The sequence below is a fragment of the Zonotrichia leucophrys genome, chromosome 7 (genome assembly GCF_028769735.1).
Source record: "Zonotrichia leucophrys gambelii isolate GWCS_2022_RI chromosome 7, RI_Zleu_2.0, whole genome shotgun sequence".
NCBI lineage: Eukaryota > Metazoa > Chordata > Aves > Passeriformes > Passerellidae > Zonotrichia > Zonotrichia leucophrys.
The window spans coordinates 10,014,443-10,031,495 of record NC_088177.1 but is presented as its reverse complement, the minus strand read 5'-3'; the positions used below and the strand labels follow the sequence as shown (position 1 = coordinate 10,031,495).

Sequence of the window (17,053 nt, the reverse complement as noted above, 5' to 3'; positions counted from 1 at the left end):
AAAGATCTCTCCCCCCCTCCAAATCTCTCCCTGTTTTTTCCCCATGCCAGAGCTCTTTACATACTTTACTTTTCTCTTCATATTGCCTCCTGGATTCTGCCAGCTGCTCCTCTAACTCTAGGAGTGCATCCTTCAGGGTGTCCACCTGGTACATGAAATTGGTTTTCTCATTGTCCAGCTGAGCATTTGACACCATAGCCTTCTTGTATTTCTCCTCAACTTCAGCCAGAGAGTCCTGCAGGGAAAAAGCAGCTCGGTCAGAGCCAGAAATAGAGGAGGACACTTTGCCAACCAAGACCTTCAGTGAGGAAATAAGGCACCAAAATTTGCCTATGGAAAGCAGCACAAATCCTGTGCTGGAGGCTCCCAGCTGCCCCAAGGTGAGGAAAACCTGCCCAGTCCCCATCAGGGTTGTGCTGCCAAGCAAGCAGCCTTACCTCAGCACGGATCCAGCGCTTCCTGAGCTCTGCTGCTGCAGCTCCTGCCTTCCTGCTCTCCCTCCTTCTCCCTCCTCCCCCTGCCCCTGCACGTTGGCAGCTCTAAGCTGCTGCTCAAGATGGCAAGTTGGGGTTTTTTTTATTTTTAAAGGTGAACTGGCCTTGATTAAAATCACTTTGGATGATTTGAGCCTGAAATTCAGGCAGCTTGACGGCCAGTAATTTCAGAGATCCTTGCAATGTGGGAATCCTCAATACTGACTCGGGATTCACTGTGACAGAGAAAGGTGCAGCTTTTGTGATCTGATGTGTGATTTCCCATATTACATCCCTTCTTTACAAATTTACTCTCTAAGAAACAATTCCCAGAATCCTGAAAACCCCTTCTGCCAGCTTGACCTGAATACAAGATACTGAGACATTTATAACAACAAATAAAGATTAGCATAATTTTTCATTTATGCAAACTATGCACTACTTGATTTTCATAAAGAAATAAAAGAGTTATATAAACAAAGAGTTATGTAAACAAAGGAGTGTAAATGTGCAAACAAGGAGGACACACGTGTCAACATTTTTACAGATCAAACAATTTCTCATGGAACTTGTGTAATTTTAATTATTTCAGCTGAAGTAGGGGTGAATTTCATATACTTCCTTTTCCAGCTGATAATAGAACTAAGGATGACAGTGGCAAAATCTAAATCAGTTTAACTGGCATTTCTATTAACAAATGAGATATTTTTTTCTTTTAGGATAGAAATTTCTCCAGTTCCAAATGTTTGACTGTGTTTTGGGGCACTTTCCAGCTCCAGATGAGAAATGGCAAGCACAGGAAAGGCATCAGGATTTGGAAAGCTCAAAAAGGAGCTGGAAAGGAAGCATATGCAAGGAAGAAGTTAAGGAAGTTCTGCTCCACTCCTTCAGCATGCCATGTTTTGGTGTCTTAGCATCAAACAGTGCAGCTTAGGTCCAAATCACCCCTAAAGGGACATGGATTGAAACATTTCTATGCAGTGTGATTATTTTGCTTTATCTGCTATTCAGCGACCACAAAGAAAACAAAAATTTAACCAAAAAAAGGATTAACTACTGCTGTTTTCATAAAACTCACTTAAAATGGCAACACCTTCATCTGTCAGCACTGAGCTGATGACACAATCAGCAATTAATGCTGGCAAATGTTGAATTTATCTATTTGCCTTTCCCAAAAAGCCACAGCTTGTGTCACTGCTCACTTAGGAGGTGGGTGGAACATGGATGTACAAGTTGGTTGTTATATTTACGTTGTATTTATAAACAAAATAAAATTTTGTTTATGCAAAATGTATTTATGGCTTCATGGAAGCAGCAAGAGCTTCACAATTCCTTCTTCATGTTAAATGAAGTGGCTTTGATAAATGGAGTTTTGTTGCAAGAATTTTTTAAGGGGAAACCAAAATGACACTTCACATGGCCTTATAAAAATAAAAACAGACAAGGTTCTAAACTCATATTTGTTTTTAGTACTGTAGGAGATGAGTTCTAGTTCATCTCCCAGTACTGGATTAGGAAACTATACAAAAAACCCCAAATAATTTTAATTTGCTATATATGTTTTATATAGTATATTTGCTATATACATTTTATTTATATATATATTTATTTATATGTTTTATTTACATATATTTTATTTATATATTTTTATTTATATATATTTTATAATTTGTTATATATATTATATAGCATATTTGCTATATACCATTTTTTTATTTCTATATATTTATTTATATATATTTTATAATTTGCTCTATATATATTATATTTTATATAGTTTCCTGGATTAGGAAACTATATTAAAAAAACCCAAATAATTTTAATTTGCTATATATATTTTATATAGTATATTTGCTATATACATTTTATTTATATATATATTTATTAATATATATTTTTATTTACATATATTTTATTTATATATTTTCATTTATATATATTTTATAATTTGCTATCTATATTATATAGTATATTTGGTATATACATTTTATTTATATATATTTTATTTATATGTATTTTATTTATATATTTTTATTTATATATATATTTTATAATTTGCTATTTATATTATATAGTATATTTGCTATATACATTTTATTTATATATATTTTTTAATATATTTTATTTATATAATTTTTATATATTTTTTATAATTTGCTATATATATTTTATATTTTATATAGTTTCCTGGATTAGGAAATTATATTGAAAAACCCCAAATAATTTTAATTTGCTAGAAAAACAATGCAAACCAGCAAAGACAACGTGCAAGTAGCAACCAGGAGCCTTTCAGGGAGCACTTGGAAGCATTTCCCACCACAACCCCCCAGTCAGAAGAGTCTGCCACAGTTATTGGGACACTCTGCACCCAGTTTAGTTCCCAGGAGAACAGCATGCAGGGGCAGCTCTGGGTTAATGTTCACACAGCACTCAGTACCTTCAGCTCTTTCAGCCCCTGCATGTATTTGCCTTCTACATCCTGAATCTGGTCCTTTAGCTCATAGATGTCCTGAGGGAGGTGACAAAGGTCAGTGACAGCCCTAAGGGCAGGGGGCAGCTGGCAGGGACCAGCAGGGCTCAAGGTGCTGCTCCCAACACCTCTCCCACACTCCTCAAGGGCTCTGAGCCTAAGCTGAGGCCTTACCACACCACCAGATTTCATGGTCAGGGGGTTGGGCTAATTCTGATTCTCTTGGCTGGAAAAAACAGAATCTGCAGTGTTAAGGACGAGGTGCAGACCCAGGTTCAAAGGCTCCATCAATCCCAGCCCTCCTCTGTCCCTTTCAGTGCTGATCACCCTCTGTGCCAGGCCCTCTCCTCTGTCCCTTTCAGTGCTGATCACCCTCTGTGCCAGGCCCTCTCCTCTGTGTTATCCCCACCCTCCTCCCATTCCCTGCTCCAGGCTCGGAGATCCCATCTGAGACACATCTCCAGCACAGCTTCTCCTTCCAGCAGCCCACTCACTGCCCCTGAAGGACATTGCCTGATTTATTCTGGGATGAGCACTCCTCACCTTGATTTCCCTGATGGAAGCCTCTGTGTCAGCTGAGATGGACGTGTCCCCACTGCCTCTCCGTGAAGAAGTGCCTCCCAGAGAGGCCAAGGTAGCTGCTGACAAACTTGAGACAGTTCGTGCTCCCTACAATCACACACACATAAACTGCTCAGAACTTTCTTTTCCACATAAATTATGGGTTTGTAGCTTTCCCCTTTTCTTTTTTTTATACCAATCCTTGCACTTCTAAATGATGCGCTTCTGATTAAAATCAAACTTTCCAAGAAGTAAAAAAAATCTAAATCAAGATTTAACAAGGGAAACTAATGAGAAAAAGCAGATCAGAAGTATTTAAATAAGACTGCAATAGGAGTTTGCATAGTTTAGCTTCTAACTGTTAATTCTTAATTGGAGAAAGTCTTTAGGGGCTTCTATCAGCCTGCCACACATGTTCAAAAATTGTAAAAATACATTTTGTGGAAGCTTTGGAAGCTCCTCTCCTTTACAGATATTTATTTACTCTGCAGCAGTGGCCACATGAACTGTTTGACTGTACTCAGGGTTAATGCAGCAGCCTCCTCTTTTATTATGATGATTTATTTATTTTTACATAAATAACTTAGGTCTCATAATTAAGATCTAATAAACACACACAGTGTTTGTGTGGCTTAGCCTAAAGCAGTTTCAGCCAACTGCTGTTGGAGGTCAGCTACTTAACATTGAGTAAGCAGGGGCTCAAAAGTTCATCTTCAAAAATGCAGCAGAAGGCTCCAGAAATTCCAATTTTTGCCTCACAATGGATTTTATAGGAGATTTCTGTGCACTCATGGCAAGCTGTACCCATGGAAAAGATTGAACAAAGCACTATTGTCAGAATAATTGATAAGATCCTTCTTACCTTCTCAAAGTCTTTTTCTGGCCTTTCCTCAATCTGTAAAAGAGAGGTTGAGAAGGAATTATTAATAGAATCAATAAAGGGTAGGAGAAAGCAGTAATATCCCAGAAATGCCACCACATCTTCCCCATCCCAAAAAGCAAGGTACCAAATTAGACTTGAAATCTAAAGCTTCAAACCTGTGGTTAATATTCCCCTCTCAAGACAAACAGGGACTTCAAGCAAAGATCCTAGACTACAAAACTGACCCTCAAATCAAAAATCAGGGATCAGTCCTAAGTCTAAATAAATGGTTTTTTAAGGGTTTCAGTACTTCACTGCAATTTGCTAATTTACAAGAGAGATCCTGTACCAAAACTAGTCTAGAAGAACCCAAACAGTGAGAAAGCAGTATTTAGGAGGACAGAAAATTACCATGGATGCAGACAGATAAAGGGTTTAAAAGTTACAGAACATCTCCATCTGAAATGGAATCAAGTGTAAAAAGGACTGAATTAAATTAAAAACTCAGCAGAACTCAACATAACCTGAATTCTTCTTGGGACATTCAGCACAGTCAAGCTGGTTTCCCAAAAGACTCCTAGAAAAATTAATGAAGAGCCTAACTGGCAAAGGGAATAGTGTTTTTGAAACTACAGGAAAAACAATCAGGACAGAGCTGATTCAGGGGAAGGCAGGGCATAATTGAGGTTAAATTGATAATTTCCACTGAAAACACACTCAAAACCTACATCTCTTTCTAATCAGTCCACATTTGGCACAGTTGTTTGGAGATTTTTTTTCTTTTATTATATAGAACAATATGGGGATAATCTCACTCATTATTAATCAATTTACCTAGGTTACCCTGTTAAAAAAATCTCAGAACTGTGTTACAAATCAGCTTTTCACACTGACATCTCACAGCTAAAATTCCCTGTGAATTAGCATTAAGAAAACTTAAGGCTGAGGCTTCAAAGTAAAATAAGCCAGACTTAAAGCACTAGATCTAAACTTGCCAAGACACTGAATACATAAAATCTTTAGGGAAAAATCGCTCCGATTTCTGAATTTGGAGGCAATAAGAGAGGGTCATTAATGAAGGCAGACAATTTAGCTCAGACTCAATGAACAAGATGGACTGAATTGTACAAACAGCTTTTTATTTTCATGCCAGACAGCTCCAAGTGCTGCATTTGGCAGCCTTCTAGCCTGGCCAAACACTGTGGTGTTGTTTATCAGGACAGTTGTGGCAGTGCCAATAAAGGCATGTGACAAAAGATGTCTGTGTCCACACACATGTACCTCTGGAAATCTGTGTACAGCCTTTGCAAAATCTGTCCTGCAGGGCACAACTCAAAACATTTATGTTCCTTTAGCCATCTGCACAATGGCCTCTGTTTTGTGGAACCAAGTGCAATCTCAGTTTTCAGCAAAATAAAGAAGGGAGCAAATATTGATATTGTTTTAATGATGCAGCATATGAGGAAAATAGAATAAAATATAATAGAATAAAATAAAATAAAATAAAATAAAATAAAATAAAATAAAATAAAATAAAATAAAATAAAATAAAATAAAATAAAATAAATTTGACTCATCACATGAGTCAAACAGAAGCTTGCATTTACAAAGGGGAATGTTGAAGACAACGTGGTGAGAGACATGACTGCAGTGAGTGTTTCTACTCAGAGCATTCCTAGCCACACCTGTGAAGCCTGCTACACCTTTATTGCAAAACTATCTTAAATAATGACTCTGATGGAGCATAATCTCTAATAATGAAAGCTATTAAGTAACATCTAAAATTGAGCTGGTTAAGGAAAAAGCCAGATTTCATCTTCATCCACTCAGTGCCATGAATGTCATACTCAGAGCAGTTCCTCCTCAAAACCAGCAACTATCCCTAACAATTCATTTAAATATTAACACTTAAGAACTCAATCAATTTCAAGAAAAGCCAGTTCCTCACACCAAAATAACATCCTTACATTACACAGCTGCCTCCTGCTACACAGCACTTTTCTAAGCAAAAAGCCAGGTTGAAACAAGCAGCATTTAATTTTATGGTTACAGGGCAGTGATGCACCAAAATCTGCCTTGTAGAAAAAGAGAAATCTACTTTAGATGAATATTTTATACAGCTTTCATCGTGCTCATGTTTAGACTAATGTATTCACAGTACCTTTTAAAAAGATAAATTTTTCCTACAGGAATCAGCCACCAGAGGGACCTCCAGGTTTCCAGCTTTCCCCCAGTCCCTCCCAAGCCCTCTGGCAGTTGATTCAGCAATAAATGAAACAGAAAAAGGTCAGGAGAGAAATGTTTATGTTTATTTGAAGTTGTACAGAATTCTTGCCCCAAACACTTGATTCTGTATTAGCATTCAATCAAGAGCACTGCAATTGTTAAATGGGCTGAGAAGAACTTCTCCACCTTCACATGCACTCAGCACAGCCCTTCATAAAAATATCCTGGCTTTGGGACTTCTCCACACACAAACATAAAGGATTGACAGAATACTTGCCAGAAAATGAGATTTAAATAGGGATTCACCTAATGGTACCTTTAATTTACACAACACTACCATTTCTCATTTGCACCACAGGTTATCTTCCTCTCCACCAACAACTGGGGCCATTTGTACTTCAGTGCATAAAAAAGCAGGAAAAGGAAGTAATTTTCCAAGGAACTCCAGCATGCATATCTTTGTTTTGGCTGCTCTGTGCAAAGTAGGTGCAGTGGGATCAGAGTTCAGCCTCCTCTGACAGCAATCTCAGAATAAATCCAGAGCCACATTACAAAAATGTCAGCAATATCAGAGCTCACCACAGCTGGAAACATAACACGAGCAAAATCACCCCACAAGCCTTTATATGGCCAAAGTGCCTGTTTTCCATGGATTAAAAGGGTTAAAACCCTTTTAGGGTGAAGCTCTTTGCCACCAGTGGGGTGTCCAAAATGAGTTCCTGCAGCACTGCCACAGAGGGCATCCAACCAAACACCTACTGCAAGTACAGGGATCTTAAATTCAGTGAAAGGCCAGGACTGAGGCACAGTTTCCAGCTTCCAGGCTCCTGAACAATCAGGGAAGGGAAGCCTGAAATTCCTCTGCCTGTGCCATGTTCTCTGCTCAGGTATCAAAACAGTTTCACTGTTCAGAACTGTGGCTGTCCCTGCTCCAGCTCACATCTTGCACTTAACTTCCTCACAAAAGCAAAGGGGATTTTTGGTGACAAATCAAATTAAGATCATTTCCTGCCCTTAAAGTAGCACAGCACAGCTTGCAATGGAAATATGGCCCACAGCAGAGAAAAATTGTTAGGCTAGAGCTTAACACAGCATGGTATCTACAAAACCTGGAATTAAGAAGAAGGAAAGAGGCACTGCAGTCAGTGCAACCCCTCCAAGAAGCCCCATCTTACCAGTCTGATCAGCTGCAACAGAGCTCCTGCTGCTTCTCTGAGAGCCACCTGAGCTCCAGCAGTGAGCAGCAGTCAGCAGGGGAAAGCCACTGCTGAGATCTGTCAGGTCTGAGGAGGGCTTGTGAGAAGGATCCTCTCTCAGGAATGAGTGCTATGCCAAACGTCACTGCCTAAACAAACTTATCAGTGCCAGAAATGCAAGTTAGCACTGCAGCAAATCCTCACTCCAGAGGGGCCCAGAGCACACCCACACTGTCAGAGGCAAGGCTAGGATACAACCTACCCTATCCAAAGGGGCCCAGAGCACACCCAGACTGTCAGAGGCAAGGCTAGGATACAACCTGCCCTATCCAAAGGGTCCCAAAGCACATCCACACTGTCAGAGGCAGGGCTAGGATACAACCTGCCCTATCCAAAGGGTCCCAGAGCACATCCAGACTGTCAGAGGCAGGGTTAGGACACAACCTACCCTATCCAAAGGGGCCCAGAGCACACCCACACTGTCAGAGGCAAGGCTAGGATACAACCCACCCTATCCAAAGGTTGTATCAGACTGTCAGAGGGAGGGTTAGGATACAACCTACCCAATCCAAAGGATCCCAAAGCACACCCAGACCATCAGAGGCAAGGCTAGGATACAACCTACCCAATCCAAAGGATCCCAAAGCACATGCAGACTCTCAATGCAGGGCTAGGATACAATCCACTCTATCCAGAGGGACCCAAAGCATATCCAGACTCTCAATGCAGGGCTAGGATACAACCTGCCCTATCCCAAAGCACATCCAGACTCTCAATGCAGGGCTAGGATACAACCTACCCTATCCCAAAGCACATCCAGACTCTCAATGCAGGGCTAGGACACAACCTACCCAATCCAAAGGGTCCCAAAGCACACCCAGACCATCAGAGGCAAGGCTAGGATACAACCTGCCCTATCCAAAGGATCCCAAAGCACATGCAGACTCTCAATGCAGGGCTAGGATACAACCTACCCTATCCCAAAGCACATCCAGACTCTCAATGCAGGGCTAGGACACAACCTACCCTATCCAGAGAGAAGGCAAAGCTTCCTAAGTGCCTCCACCACAATTAAGTCTGTCAGTGCCTTCACTTTCTTTCTGTAAGTGTCTGCCAGTGAGCAGATGTGTTCACAGCTGGGCACTGAGGTATGCCCACACTTGGGAGTGAGTGAGAGGGCAGCAGGGATCTGGCAGTGCTGGTGGATGGCCAGCTGGATGTGAGCCAGCAGTGCCTGGAGCCAGGAGGGACATCCCTGTCCTGGGGGATCACCCCAGCAGTGCCAGCCAGGCCAGGGAGGGGACTGTCCTGTCTGCCCTGGGCTGGGGCAGCTTTTGAGAAGATCTAAAGCTGTCAGAGAGCCATCAAAGGAGGGACAGAAGATGGGGAAGGGCCTGCAGGGGCCACATGAGCAGCTGAAGGCACTTGGATTGTTCAGCTGGAGCAGAGGAGATGAGGGCAGAGCTCAGCATGGCTGGCACCTTCCATCCCTGGGGCAGCTCCAATCTCTGCTCCCTGTGATTCCTCTGGATGCAGGGCATGGCTGGAGCTATGTCAGGGGATGCTTAGGCTGGATTTTAGGAAAAGGTTCTCCCCCAGAGGGTGCTGGGCAGTGCCCAGGCTCCCCAGGGAACGGGCACAGCCCCAGTGGATAACACTCCCAGGGATGCACAGGGTGGGATGGTTGGGGGTCTGTGCAGGGCCAGGGCTTGGACTGATGATCCCTGTGGGTCCCTTCCAGCTCAGGATATTCCACAGCTCTGTGTGTGCTCAGGATGAACTCTCACTGCTTGTGCTGCTGCCTGAGCCTCCACAAGCCAGGATGAACCATCATCATCATCATCACCATCATCATCATCTCAGCACAGCCCTCTCCTCTTGTTCCACCTGCCTTGCCCTAGAGAGCCTTCAGACAAATACCACTGAGCCTGTTCCAGATTTAGAAATAATTGCTTTTCACTAGTGGCTTCTTGATTTAGCAAAGAAAAACAACAAAACTCCTGCAATTCCTATCAAAAGTCCAGCTCTGACAAAACATGCTGAGAGCTCAGGCCCATCTGTACAGAAATGCCTGATGTTTGCTCTCAGTAGTGTTAAGATCTGTACTTTCTGTGAGGATGGTTTACTATTAAACAACATATTTGCATACCTGCAGTAACTGCAAGGACAGCAGATAATTACCAGTGGGATAACATGAAAAATGTTAAGGGAAAATAAACAAACAGCAAACCTCATTCAGATATAGTGAATTCCTAAAATAACTACAAAGCCAAATATTCACACATTGTGTTGAAGTATCTTCCTGCCTTTGACTGTATCACCAACATGGTAACACAAACGAGAACATGAGCTAGCAAAGCTGTGCACAGCAGGAAAACCACTGCAGGAAAACTACTGCTGCTTTTTGCTCACTGCTCACTGAACAGTGAGTAAAAAAATTTCAGAGCTGCAGGGACAAGCTGTTGTGTGCTTTAATTTGTAAAGTTCCATGGAATCATTCTCCACTCTCAAGTACCTGACTGAAAACTCTACAAGAACACTTTGAACCTTGTCAGTAAAAGTGATCCCTCCCCTGAGTTACAGGAAAAGCAATGTCTGTTTAATGCAGGAAAAAAAATATCATAATCACAAAGTGCTGCTGGATTGACCCTGTGTAGCAATGAGAACTTTTAGGATCACCTGGACTCACTGTGGCATTAACTCTGCTCTTCTTCAAGGTGACAGAAATAAGGGAAGCTCTTCACAGCAGGCAATAAACCACTAATTAAAGCAAAGAAAGGTGATTTAAGGAGTGCCTGCTGTCTCCCTGCAGAGCAGATTTTCAGCTTGGTGCTGACTCAGCACAGCATCTCCAGCCACTTGCATACCACGGGGCCAAAGTGTAAGCAGGGGATTTAAAGCCCAAACCCACCCCTGCATCCTGTGATTGATTCCTGTGAGGAACTTGCAGGAGTGACTCAGCTGGCACACAGAAAACACCACATGCACTGCGTGGGTACCCAGTTCTTATTGCCCTAACAGAGCTGTCATGGAATCCCTGTTTATTCTGGTTAGTTCTTGCTTTGGGGGTAATTGAAATTCAGTTTGCAAATCCATTTAAGATGTATTACTAATGTTAGTTATATTCTGCAAGAACTCATAGCTCAGGGACTCAGGTTCAGGGGCTAATTAAAACACTGATTTATTTATAGCTCACCAGCTGCCATACAGTATCCAATGAAACTCCCTCTGTTTTTTAACAATTTAAAAAAGTGAATGTACACTTGGAACACCAAAACTTCAGAGCACACAGCTCTGTTGTATGTTTTCTAATGGCAGACTCCAAAACTCATTCTCTGTGGCAAATTAATGTTGTTATATTTTAGTTTACTGTAAGCTGCATGTTTCCTCTACCAGACATCCTAGAGCACTCAGCAGCTGTCCCCATGCCTGGAAATAAATCAGAAATACCCAGAGCTGGAAACAGCCACAGAGAGGAACAGAAACCCCTAAAAGCAGGGGGTGGAGAAGCCTTTAGTGATGCCCTGTGAAGGCTGACCTGGAACAGAGGCCAGAGTTAAAGAATAAAGCAGGGATTTATTAAAAAGCCTCAATGGATCCACTTGGGCAGCACAAGAGCCCAGCCAGGGCTGCACCCAAGGTGAACCAAAATGGTCACAAAATGGACAACTGTTCACAGGGTCTCATAGTTTTATAAGTTCTGCTTCATTTGTATATTGGAGTTAATTGTCCAATTACAGCTTTAGATTATGAAGTCCCATCCTTCTTGTTTTTCTCTCTTCAGCCCATGTTGTTTGTGCTCTTGGGCCTGAGATCTGGATCATTTATCCTTGGTCCCCAGCTATAGAAGAATTGTTTTGTCTCCCTGCTCTGTGAAGACACCTCACCATCCCCTCATATAAAACTCAGAACTACACACACTAAAGCAGCACACAATGTGAAAAATATAAAAGCTCAAACCTGAGGCATCATTAGCACTTGAGCATTGCTCAGCCACAGCTTGAGCTGGGTGCTCTTTATCCCTCTAGCACTTCACCCTGCTAAATACTGCAGCGCCTGGTACTCTGCAGTCCCACAAAATAATCAAATCCAACCTCTGGAGAGCCCTGCAGCTCTGCACCAAAATTCTGCTCACTGGACAGAAACTGAACTGCTTGAATGCTACAGGACGTTTAGGGTTTCCTCCTCCCCAAAAGGAGACACAGCACTCCCATCAACATCCCAGTCTTTTCCACAATAACCTTGCTGGGCCTTTTTTCTCCATTTAAAGCAAACACAGCATTGTCATGAGAGTCCAAAGTGCATGAGAGTCCAAACATTCATCTGCATAGAAATCACTTCAGTTTTGCAATTTCTCCTCTGGTTTCTTTGTCTTAACATGCATCTGCATAGAAATCACTTCAGTTTTGCAGTTCCTCCTAAAGTGCTGCCCAGAAGGTCTACTTAACACCCTAAGAAACTCACAAAAACTCCTTTAACTAATTTTCTCCATCACTGCATTTATAAATCCAGGTATACAAGCACTGATATTTAGAGGATTCCTGCTCAGATGACTGATTAGTGGTTACTATTTAACAGTGCCATTAAGGGAAATGTCTGAGGTAGGTGTACCTGAATCACTAAAAAAATCTTCTGCTGTTTTATGGACTACCAGGTTGCAAATAGAATTTCATAGCTGAAATTTCTGTAGAAATCTTTCTAGAATTTTATAGCTGCTGCCATTGCTACTACTAGATAATTTTTCACTCTGAGGTTCCAAACATTTAGGCAGATTACAGGAGAAGCGTGACAGCACTTTTAAGCAAATAATACATCCCTTGAGGATTACTCAGAGACAGTGACCTCTCTGTACAAAAAAAGGACCTTGAAGGAGAGAGGAATGAAACAAAGGGCAAAGAGAAAGAGAGGAGCTCACCACTGGACTGGCCCGAGCAGAGCTGGCTCTGGAGGATGCCCGAGATCCCGACCCAAGGTAGCAGCTGTACTCAGAGGGCTGCAGCAGGAAATCCAGGAGCAGCAGGCAGAGAAAAGAGAGAGGCATTAGAACTGGCAAGGGAAGCAGGAGAGGATGTGGAGCATCACATCTGAAATCAGTTCAAGAGATGGTTACATGCAGCTGGACAAAGGAACAGCAGTGAAAAACAGAGAATTGTTAATTTGAAAATCAAGGCAAGCAGTAATTCCACTGGCAGTTCAAGTAGAGCTTTGACTCAATTCTTAGAATACTAATCATTTATTTATATCTCTTCAGGTACCAGTGACAAGTAAACAATTCAGTTTCTCTACAAAAGGCTCCATCCTACTACTTTCCAAGAGCTCTGGTGAATCACTTTCCCATGTTCCCAACATTATGCACATATAAAATGAATTCATGCTCTGCAGGCCAAAGGAAGAAACATCCATCTATGTGGGGATTAAAGTAAAAACTGAGCCCAGCTCAGAGACTGAGTCTCTCTCCTGGTTTTCCAGCACCTGCAGTCCTCATCTCCTGCCAAAGAAAGTCTTGTAGCTTTTTGTGAAAGGAAACATCTGAGCAGAGATGCAGGGCAGGACATGGACAAGGAATGTGTCCATGCTCTTTTATTTCCAGAGGTTTAAATGCAGTGGACATGGAACAGGAAAATGAAAGTTTAAAGCATCAGGGAAATAGAACTAGAACTTACCCTGAAAACAATGAGTTTATTACAGAGGTGATAAGGACTTCTCAGATACAAACACACAGAAATCTGAAGAATTTTTACACTTTGGAGATGCTGTGGGTTTTTTCAGGGCTTTTTAAATTAAGTCACTACAGGAGCAGCCAAGCCACTGCAGGGCTGCTCCATCACCATTAGTCACAGCAGCACAGCATCAAATTAAGCTTGCAGCACTAATGAATGGTGAGAGGGTAAGCTGGAAATAACCCCAGCTAGAGCACAAGCCCACAAAACATCCTGTGCAGGGTGCACAGCCCATGGGCAGGGCAGTGCCCTTGGATGCACCCCTAGGGAGGGCCTGGCACAGTGTCCAGAGCAGCTGGGGCTGCCCCTGGATCCCTGGAATGGTCAGTGCTGGGCAGGGCTTGGAGCAGTCCGGAGAGGGGAAGGTGACCCTGCCCAGGTGGCCTTTGATGTCCCTTCCAACCCCAACCATTCTGGGACTCTGTGTCTAACAGTGGCTTTGGGCACCTGATCTTCCTTCCAGAGGTTATAAAACTCTGCTGCACACTGCTTCCAACTATTGCCAGTCACACAATAATTCCTAAATCAAAGGCAAAAAGCACTGAAGTAAAACCACAGGTTTTGTTTGGTCACGGCAGTGTTTTATGTTTACTGAAAGAAGGGTTTGGAATAAATCTGAAACATGTGACAGGGAAAAACTTGTAAGTACGGATGAGCCCCATATTAATGTTTCCAGGCCCTATTTATCCCACAGCTGCTCCCTGTGCGTTGCAGGGCTGACTGTGGAAGTGGCTGTGACCAAGCAAGGCCACTTTCAGCCTCACCCCCTGCATCCACCTGCCCTTCCAAAAACATTTTTTGGGAACAGCCAGCAGAGGTGACACTCCCTCTCAGGTTCAGGGGCATTAAAACAACCACAGGTGCTGTGACAAGGTCACTGCCTCTGGGGCAAACCCCTCCTGCTCCAAGTCTCTCATTACTCCAGGAACTGGAAAGGCTGGGTTACACACAAATAAACACCTGTAGCTCAGGGTGGGATGGGGATGGGGATGGAGGGAGGGGAAAGCACCAGGGTTTCAGTCCTCATGCCACTGCCAGCCCCTGACAGACCCGCAAACAGGTTTTGGGCTGAAAGGTTTGCTGTAAATGATGTGAATCAGTGGGCTGGCAAGAGCATGGCACAGCCCTTGAAGGACTAACAAGTGCTCAGTAAGCACTCTTGGAAATGTTTCCTCCTCCTAGCTAATAAAAATGTGATGTTTAAAGTTAACATCACTGTCTGTCTCGAGGCTTTTCACTCTTATGGCCTTAGATGGTGGTTATTTGTTTGCTGGGGTTCTCTTGGTTGGTTGGGTTCTGCTATGAGAGGCAGAATAAGCAGAGGGCCCACAGAGGAGGACTGAAAAATCTAAAGAGATTGCCTTTTTTTCCTTTTTGTTTTCCAGGTGGACACAACAGCAGCAGATATACTGCCTGCCCCAAAAACCCACAGAGGAGATATGAAGGTGTTTTGTGACTTTTAATCTGTAAACCAACTTCTGGAGTTTCTTTTTTTCAAATACACAATTTATATGGTCATTCCTTATATTGTTGCTCCCCATCCATGACAGAGCCCTCCACTCACATGAACACACATTTTGGAAGCACTGTCAAATATATGACTGTAAAATATATTTAACTATAAATCCAAGAAACAAAACCAAGACACCCATATATTCCCAAAAATCACTTCACACTGCTTGTGTGGAACTGATTTTTATATTTTTGGCTTATTATTTTTCAAAACTGTATTTGACAAGAAGAATTAAGTCTCAGGGAGGGAAAGGATTTCATGTATGGCCTTTCCAAATTGTTTTATCTGCAAACTGAGTGTGAGGCAGATCTGAATTCCCTGTCCCACAGAGGGATGAGTTCCCATTGGAAACTCATGGGAAATCCAAGAAACAAAACCAAGCCACCCATATATTCCCAAAAATCATTCACTTCACACTGCTTGTGTGGAACTGATTTTTACATTTTTGGCTGATTATTTTTCAAACTTGTATTTTTCTCAGTTTTGACAAGAAGAATTAAGGCTCAGGGAGGAAAAGGATTTAATGTATGGCCTTCCCAAGGTTTTTTATCTGCAAACTGAGTGTGAGGCAGACCTGAATTCCCTGTCCCACAGAGGGATGAGCTCCCATTGATCACTGCTTCATGGAAGCTGGTGTGAAATCCAAGAAACAAAACCAAGCTACCCATATATTCCCAAAAATCATTTGCTTCACACTGCTTGTGTGGAACTGATTTTTAAATTTTTGGCTGAATATTTTTCAAACTTGTATTTTTCTCAGTTTTGACCAGCAGAATTAAGTCTTAGGGAGGGAAAGGCCTTTCCAAGGTGTTTTATCTGCAAACCAAGCATAGGCAGAAGTGGATTCCCAGTCCCACAGAGGGATGAGTTCCCATTCATCACTGCTCCATGGAAGCTGGTGGAAAACCCAAGAAACAAAACCAAGACACCCATATATTCCCAAAAATCATTCGCTTCACACTGCTTGTGTGGAACTGATTTTTACATTTTTGGCTGATTATTTTTCAAAATTGTACTTGACAAGAAGAATTAAGACTTAGGGGGGGAAAGGATTTCATGTATGGCCTTATGGATTTAATGCATGGCCTTCCAAGGTGTTTGATCTGTGTGAGGCAGGAGTGGATTCCCAGTCCCACAGAGGGATGAGTTCCCATCCATCACTGCTCCATGGAAACTCATGGGAAATCCAAGAAACAAAACCAAGCCACCCATATATTCCCACTTCACACTGCTTATGCAGAACTGATTTTTAAATTTTTGGCTGATTATTTTACAAAATTGCACTTGACAAGAATTAAGACTTAGGTGGGGGGAAAGGATTTCATGCATGGCCTTCCCAAGGTGTTTGATCTGTGTGAGGCAGGAGTGGATTCCCCAGTCCCAGAGGGACGAGCTCCCATTGATCACCGCCCCATGGAAGCAGGTGGGAATGGTGCTCCCACTCCTGCTGCCTACAGCAGCAGGTCCTGGCTGTCACACAGCCCATGTGGGAGGCTCCCCAGGCCGGCAGAGGACAGGGACAGAGCAGGGAAAAGCAGAAAAGCTCTTACAGCACGGGAACTGGGGGCACTATAGCGCCGGCTCCCGCTGTAAACGCTCTCGTCGTACACCGACGCCTACAATGAAACACAGAGTCAGCACAGCATGGCACTCAGCCTCTCTGCACACCCACAAACTCACCCAGAACAAGCACAGGCAGCCAGCAGCGTGGGCAGGGACAGGGACACCTCCTGGGGGCAAGCACGGGGCCATCTCCTGGGTGCAACACCAGCAGCATGCAGGGAAGAGCCGAGCCGAGGCGAGCGAACGTGCAGGATCTGACCCAGCCCAAGGTGGGACACCAACCCTTCTCACAATTCAATTTGAATTTAATGCTGTGACTGCCTACCCATGAAATGGCTACATCAATTCTTACACCGGTCCCATCTGTTTCACTTTCACTGCTGGTGCTGGCAGTGATGAGCTTCACTTACCTCCTAATAAGCTCCACTTACCAGCCAGTTTAGTAAATTAATAAAATAGGAGGAAAATG

At 42.8% G+C, this 17,053-nt stretch overlaps 1 protein-coding gene across 31 annotated transcripts in view; it reads right to left on the bottom strand.

Moving 5' to 3' along the window:
* Positions 1 to 17,053, bottom strand: part of LRRFIP1 (LRR binding FLII interacting protein 1) — a 108,901-nt gene that overhangs the window by 19,936 nt on the left and 71,912 nt on the right. For 23 of the 31 annotated variants that reach the window (XM_064718699.1, XM_064718696.1, XM_064718697.1 and 20 more), the window contains 5 exons: positions 16,572 to 16,637; positions 12,704 to 12,781; positions 4,367 to 4,399; positions 3,487 to 3,612; positions 65 to 235 (listed from right to left, as the gene is read on the bottom strand). In XM_064718699.1, the coding sequence (XP_064574769.1) occupies positions 65 to 235; positions 3,487 to 3,612; positions 4,367 to 4,399; positions 12,704 to 12,781; positions 16,572 to 16,637 (474 nt within the window). The remainder of the gene's footprint in view (positions 1 to 64; positions 236 to 3,486; positions 3,613 to 4,366; positions 4,400 to 12,703; positions 12,782 to 16,571; positions 16,638 to 17,053) is intronic. The other 8 variants (XM_064718677.1, XM_064718686.1, XM_064718691.1 and 5 more) reach the window with 2 other exon arrangements.